The 7,298-nt window shown below is 50.6% G+C and overlaps 2 protein-coding genes across 5 annotated transcripts in view; one reads left to right on the top strand and one right to left on the bottom strand.

Annotated features, from left to right (window-relative positions):
• Window positions 1-5,831, bottom strand: part of PDAP1 (PDGFA associated protein 1) — an 11,760-nt gene extending 5,929 nt beyond the window's left edge. The window contains exons 1-3 of one of the 2 annotated variants that reach the window (XM_008057140.2): window positions 5,552-5,831; window positions 1,558-1,649; window positions 246-356 (exon numbers count right to left, since the gene is read on the bottom strand). In XM_008057140.2, the coding sequence (XP_008055331.1) occupies window positions 246-356; window positions 1,558-1,649; window positions 5,552-5,564 (216 nt within the window). In that variant the 5' untranslated portion in view covers window positions 5,565-5,831. The remainder of the gene's footprint in view (window positions 1-245; window positions 357-1,557; window positions 1,650-5,551) is intronic. The other variant, XM_021711857.1, reaches the window with a different exon arrangement.
• A 108-nt stretch (window positions 5,832-5,939) lies between these two features.
• Window positions 5,940-7,298, top strand: part of BUD31 (BUD31 homolog) — a 10,554-nt gene continuing 9,195 nt past the window's right edge. Inside the window, exons 1-2 of one of the 3 annotated variants that reach the window (XM_021711858.1) lie at window positions 5,940-6,014; window positions 6,969-7,064. The gene's annotated coding sequence lies outside the window, so the exon portion shown is untranslated. Of the gene's footprint in view, window positions 6,015-6,968; window positions 7,101-7,298 lie in introns of all 3 variants that reach the window. The other 2 variants (XM_008057138.2, XM_008057139.1) reach the window with 2 other exon arrangements.

Genomic DNA, 7,298 nt, shown 5'->3' with positions numbered 1-7,298 from the left:
TGCGGTGGCCGGGAGCGGCCATTGCACTCCAGTCTGGGTGACAGAGGGAGACTCCAACTCAAAAAAAGAAAAAAGAAAACATATCATCCATTTACTTCTTTGTGTACATCTCTTCATTCGAATGTAAACTCTCAAGAGCAAGGACTCTGTTTGCATCTACCACTGGGACTGGTAACAGAGAGGCACTGAATAAACATCTGTTGAATGAACGAGCCCAAGTTCCAGTCCCCCAGCAGACTCAATACCTGGTAGTCATCGTCTTCATCTTCACTCTCATCTGAGTCTAGAGATTTCTTCTCCTTTTTGGGGTCACCTGTAGCCCCATCTCCAGCTTCTTCTCCTTGTTCCTCTTCTTCCTGTTTCAGAAATGGACATCCTGCAGAACCAAAAATGCAAAACAAGCCCCCAAGACTGTGGCCTCCCTTCACCCCCTCAGACTGTGGACCTTGAGAAATCAAGCCTCTGGAAGGCTGGAACCAAGTATGACATGGGTCCTACTTTGTAATGCTGACCCCTAGGTGCGGGGCCACGTCAGAAACAGGCAGACCCTCCTCCCAGCATCATGGCCTGGAGGCTACTCCTATAGTCCAGCAAGCCCTCATACAGCCACAGAAGGCCCTGCCCCCCTTCCCACTACCTCAGCAGCCTGGGTGAGAAGCTCGTCTCCCAGGGTCAGGAGGACTCAGCCAAAGGCAAAAACTGCAGTCCAGCTCAGCTACCCCACCTGTCGTATGCAGCTGCCAAGTTCTACTGGCATTCCCAGGCAAGTACTCCTCAGCTTTCCCTCCCCTACCCGTGGCGGGCCAGTCGCCCTGACCTGCCCACACACGTGCCCTCCTGCCACAGTTTCCCAAGACAACCCCTGGCAGGCTGCTTCCCTCCACCTTTCTTGTCTTCCCAACAAATTTTCCTTACAAAACCTTATGTCCTTCTCCTCTTAAGACTTGCCCACACGTTCTCCAGGTCCTGCCCAGTTGCCAGCTCCTCCAGGAGCCCCTCCCAGCTAGATGTGACCTCTCTCTTCTCTGGGCTCCTGCGGCACTTCACAGCTGTGCCCTCGTCTGGCCCTGACTATGCTCCACTGGGCCCTTCATCCAGACGTGGATCTAATAATGTGGTAAGGGATGCGGACACCAACAATGATGGAAGTGTATTCTATTTCCTGACAGTGGCCTGGACAAAGTCCCGTGGGAACAGAAGAGAGGGAACTACTCAATCAGCCTCAGCTGGAGGGGAGGGAGGGCAGCATCAGCACAAATCACAGAGGAGGTGAGGCATGACAAAGTCTGTACGACATGTTGCCCTGCCTTCTCGCCCCTCCAGCAGCCAAATGCTGTTCATCCCTGGAGACTGTTCTTCTAACAGATGCAGTGAGAGGATGGCCCTCCTTTACTGCCATGGGTTTTTCCAGGACTCATACCCGGGCCCACTGCCCTCCCACTCCCATATGCCAGCTTGCCCCTGAGAATGGGCAGTCCTTGCCCAGACTCCTTGTGGGCCGAAGAGGCAGGGCGCCACCCCGGGCCATGGGAGTGCTGTGGACAGGCACGTACTCACCCTGGCCTTTTGCTTTTCAGCCTGAAGTTGTGCGTCGATCTCCTCGGGGCTCGTATACTGCCTTGCTCGGCCTTTGTGGCCTCCTTTTCTCCCTGCACAAAGATAGGCACTTTAGGAAGGCGAATGCAGCAGCTGTCTTGACTGCCCTGACCCCCAGAGGGTTCTGTCCTGCTTGGAGTGTGCTCATAACAGAGGCTAGAGACCTGATCTGTCCCTCAGCAAGCACCACACCTGCACCTCCCCCACCCTCACGTGTTCAAAGAAACACAAGCAGCAACTTGTGACCATCTGCTATACCACCAATCTGTGTGGCTGCAGGTTCCCAAGAATAAGAACTGAGGGAAGGGCGTGGGGGATGGGATGCTGCAGAATGACTGGCTAAATACCCTGATCCCTCAGAATCTAAACACAGTGGACTCTGATGCCGTCACAAAAACACGTAGCCCTTATGCGCCTGCCACTGCCATAGGGCTTTTTACTTTTAACGTTCTGTCACAGCCATGGGCTGATCTGATCCTCAGAACAAACCTCTGGTGCAGGTCCCGTTTTATGAGCCTTGAGATCAAAGCAGAGTAGCAAAAACCACGAATTTTAGAGTCCAACCCCAGGTTCAAATCTCAGCTTACTTGCTTTGTCTTTGAGCAGCATCTAACCTCTCAGAGGCTCGGTTTCCTCATCTGTGTACATATCTGACAGGGCTGTCATGAAAAATTAGTTAATATATGTAAAGCTGCTGGAACAGTGTTTAATATTGAATAAGCATTACTACAGTCAGGCGTGGTGGCTCACACCTCTAATTCCAGCACTTTGGGAGGCTGAGGTGAGGACTGCCTGAGTCTGCGGTTTGAGACCAGCCCGGGCAACTTGGCGAGACCTCATCACTACAATAAATAAACAAAAATTAGCCGGGCATGGTAGTGCGTGCCTGTAGTCCCTGCTACTTGGAAGGTGGAGGCAGAAGGATCACCTGAGCCCAGCAGGCTGAGCTGAGAGTGGCCGAGAGTGTGCCACTGCCTTCCAGTCTGGATGACAGAGTGAGACTCCAACTCAAAAAAAAAAAGAAAAACAATAAGCACTACAAAATATTTGCTAAGATCTTTACAGTTATTTGGTGGGGAAATAATAAGAAAAAACACGACTGGCCACATTAGTGATTTACTGCATATGTCAGAAATACAATAAAATACTTCACGGTTATCTTATTAGTATGGTAGAAAGAGAAAACTTAAGGGGGAGAAAACCTCCAAAAACTATAGGCAAAAACTTTGTGCTTAGACTAAGAAATGACTGATAAATCAAGTTACTGTTGAGAACAATTCTGTCTACATTCAAAGAGTTAAAAAATGTGACTTGCAATTAAAGTTCATCTAAGAGTATGAGTTTTATAGTGTAACCTTCTTGAGCCAGGACACCAGACTGATCCCTGCTAAAACCATTAGCCAGTTTTAGAGCAGAGTGGTGTCCCCTTTGCCAGTCCTGAGTATGCAAGGGTAGCCAAGGCCTCAATACCCCCACCCGGGATCTCTCCTGGAAGCTGAGGTCCAACCAGAGAGCCCCTCAATGTGAGCAGAGAATTTTTTAAAAATCAGAATCTACTCTGTTGCCCAGGATGGAGTGCAGTGGCACACTCCCAGTTACCGCAGCCTCGACCTGCTGGGCTCCGGCCATCTTTCTGTCTCAGCCTTCCCAGTAGCCGAAACTACAGGCGAGCACTACCACGATCGGCTAATTTTTGATTTATTGAAGAGTCGAGGTCTCGCCAAGTTGCCCAGGTGGGTCTCGAACCCGCGAGCTCAGGCAATTCATTCGCCTCGGTCTCCCAAAGGCGTGGGATTACAGGCTGAGCCACTGAGCCTGGCCTAAGCAGAGTATTTTTAATTAGCCTGAGCTGCTCTGGGCTCCAGAGACAGTAGCAGAGATACTGGTCTCTCCTGATTTCCTAGACAGCAGCTGCAGAACCATAATTGGGTTGCTACAGACCACACCACCCATTTTTAATGACTACCTGGGTTCCCAGGGGTATCTACTTCTATGCTCATGAAAGTCCTACTGCAAGAGATGAAGCTTACCATTAAAAAGCCAACACCCATGCCTTCAGGTCCATATGAATTCATGACTGAATGGTCTTTTGGTGTGAAAAACCAAAAAAACAAAACAAAAACAAAAACAACCGAACACCCTTTCTTGCCCTCTTATTATTCCAGGCAATAGTAACAACTCAGAATTGGTTACTTCAAGCTCTCATCTCTTGGTCCCACTTTTATAATAGGCTCTTCAAAACTTAAAAAAAAAAATGCTTCATAGTTGACATAATGGAAACAAGAGTTGGTCTTGGGGAGTTGTATACTTATCTTTGTTTTCTTGTGCTTTTCAAACAAATTAACCCAGGAAATGTAAACCTTGTCTGCCCACAAAGCTTTTAACAAGCCAAAAGACCATTCAGTCATGAATTCATACTTAAGGTTTTCTAATTATAACTTTCTATATTGACCCAAAGTATCCATTAAGCAAGACTTTGGTCCCAGGATAGCACCCCCTTTTTATTTTTATTTATTTTATTTTATTTTTTTTTGAGTTGGAGTCTCACTCTGTCGCCCAGACTAGAGTGCAGTGGCCGCTCCCGGCCACCGCAGCCTCGACCTGCTGGGCTCTGGCGATCCTTCCACCTCAGCCTTCCAAGTAGCTGGAACTACAGGGGCGCGCTACCACGCCCGGCTGATTTTTGATTTATTGTGGAGATGAGGTCTTGCTTGCCCAGGCGGGTCTCGAACCTGCAGGCTCAGGCAATCCACTCACCTCAGCCTCCCAAAGGTGCAGGATTACAGGGTGAGCCACCGAGCCCGGGGGCACCCCCTTTTTATAGATGAAGAGACTGGGGAACAACATAAGAGAGGCTCTTCTGGCCACAGAATAAATCAGTAGAGCTAGGTTTAAACAGATTTAGCTCTATAAAGCCCAACTATCTCTGGAGTCAGGAAGTGATTTAAGTTTGAAAAAGCTCCAGGCGGAAGTTTCTGTGGGGTGAGTGCATTAACCAATATAACACATGAGCTACCGATATTAACTGAACATTTGTTCTGCGCCAAGAGCTAGCATGGCATTCTGCGGGCCCTATCATTTCACCACCCCTATCTCCAACTCATCAAGCTACGGATAATTAGCCTGGTGTTTCAGATGAGGAAAACAGATGGGAGAGGTTAAATAACTTGTTCAGAGCCACAGAATTAGTGACAAAGCGGGGATCCAAACTGGGGGCTATTGATCTAAAGAGGGAAAGAGGATGGAGGAGGGGCTACAATGATGTACTGGGAAGCTATGGACCATTTTGGCCAAGAGCTGGCAAAGCCTTACAAATAATTACAGTGCTCGCTTACTGAGCACTTAACGACTGCCCAGCTCTGAACTGAGCACTCCACGCGGATCACCTCGTATCGTACGACTCAGTCACTAGGCCCATTTACAAACGAGAAAACAGAGGCACAAGGAGGTTAAGCGACTGGCTCAAAGGTACACATAGAGCCGCTATCCAACAGAGTAGCCAAAGCCAGGTCTGCTAGGCTCACGAGCATCCTGTTAAGTCTTATGAAGCAGCCCTGGTCAAGCCACAGCCCGAGAAGACCCAGGCTTTATGCGAGGGAGGCAAGTCCCGCACAGGCGCGGGACGCGGTGATTCAGTCTCCAGCCGGCCTAAAAGTGGGATAAACTCCGGACCCCTCAGGCCTGGAGAAACCACGGCCGGATCAGGCATTCCGCACCGGGGAGGACCCACAGCTTCCGAAACTCTTCAAGACACTGAGGGAGTGACCGTGGGCCACCACGGACCTCAGTTTCCCCATCAGAACAATTGAGCGTCGAGGCCCAGGCCTGGTTCTCAGCCGGTGTGAAAGGCCTCAGTCCACGCCGCTCTCTGAGACGCCCACGGGCTGAGGGGACAGCGGGAGCAGGACCCGGGCCGCCCCTCGAAACCTACGGGCCACGCGCGCCCGCCCCTCACCTCCTTTAGGCATCGCGGCTCCGGCGGCTGCGGCGGCGGCGGCGCCTCGAACTGACACCGGAACCGGAAATACCTTGGGATGGACTTCTTCCGCCCGGCGCAGTTTCCCTGCGCGGGCCGCCGCCGCAGTAGCTGCAAGGACCCAGACCTCAGGGAAGCCGGCGCACGAAACCGGACTGTCCCACGCGCCGCCTGAGTCCAGGCTCGCTCGTGTGCTGCCGGACAACAGTGCCGCCAGTCTGCCCGGGAAGATGCTTGTCTTTGCCGACCACCTCCTGGGAAGTGACAGCAAAGGTCAACAGCGGCACTAGCATTCCACGCAGGCAATTATTCGGGCACCCAAGATGACGCAATCTCCGCGCGAGGTGGGGCGGGGCTTCAGCAGGACCTCATCTTGAAGAGATCGCCCGAAGAACGGAAGCTGTCGGTAGAGAGGCTGCGGTCCCGGGCGCCTAGTCTTCCGGTGAGTGTTTTTCCTGTTCTCGATTACCTTGGCAACGGCTGTGGCCAGGGACGAGTGGTCTTCACCAGACATGAGGGCGATCTGAGCGGCTGGACTGGGTTGGGTTCGGTCCTCTGGACCTTGAGCCTGGAGTGAGCTACCGAGAAGAGCCGGCGCCTTGTTCGTTCCGCCGAGGGATGATTTGGAGGCTGTCTTGTTTTTAGACTTCTCACGCCGTTTTCTCTCCCAGACACGTCTTCTGTGTAAACATTGCTTGTTTTTTCTAAGCTGGGTTCGCATTCTGTCCTCTTGATGAGGCTTCCCTACAGCTCGTCTTAACGGCTTCCTTTCCTCCTCACTTCCTTTGCCAAGCCCCGCTACCTCTTTTATACCTCCCGACACCTCTTTCTTCTTGATCTGGTTACCTCCACCTTCACCTCCCTCAGGAGACCTCCTCTGACTCCCAGGCTTGGCCGGGGCCCTCGAATTTTCTGGATCATGGGAAAGCGATCATTCTTTTGTCACAGGTTGTGCGCCCGCGGACCAGAATCTGCCTATCTGTAGCTTTAGCGGAAGGGAGACCAGTTCAAAGACCACTGATATGGGAGCTGTCAGACTTTGCAAATGCCCAGCTGTGCGACCCTGACTGTACCTCTTAGAGTTTGATTCCTCATCTATACGATTGTTAGAGTTCATGAAAGGAGGCGGGGAAGGGCGCCTCGTAACGTGTCAGATACCTTATAGAATGGAGGGGCTGAATGAATTTGGGAGAAATGAGTCTGCTGTTTGTAAAGGTATGAGATAATTATCCATAGTTCTTTTTGCCAGCTAGGAGGTGCTGTGTGGTTTGAAAAATGCTATTTAAATTGGATTTGCCTTTTGGATGGGCTTTACCTTACTTGTCTTTGTGTAGCTTGTTAATTAGGTCTAAAAGAGACCTTGGCAATCAGCTAATCCAATGCCCTCATTTTACAGATGAGACTGAGGACCAAAGAGGGAAAGTGACGTCCCCAAAGTCACAGAATAATTGTTAGAGACAAAAAGCCAAGCCTGTAACTGCAGAGACCAGAGGTATTTCTGTTACACTCTTGGGAAGCAGATCCTAAGGTACTTTGGTTTTAAAGCTATTTTTTTTCTCCTTTTTAAACACTCATCCTTTTGGCTGCCCCAGCCATAGCCCTCTTTACACATTTTCGTAATTGCCTTTGCACTTATCTGACGCCTGGCTAAAATGTCACCTTCTAAGGGTCAGAAGCAGTGTCTTAATTTTTTTTTTTTTTGAGTTGGAGTCTCCCTCTGTCGCCC

Source organism: Carlito syrichta, unplaced genomic scaffold, assembly GCF_000164805.1.
Source record: "Carlito syrichta isolate Samal-C Ts95f unplaced genomic scaffold, Tarsius_syrichta-2.0.1 Scaffold302779, whole genome shotgun sequence".
In the NCBI taxonomy this organism is placed as follows: domain Eukaryota; kingdom Metazoa; phylum Chordata; class Mammalia; order Primates; family Tarsiidae; genus Carlito; species Carlito syrichta.
Note: the sequence above shows the minus strand (reverse complement) of the source record. Positions and strands in the feature narration are given on the sequence as shown.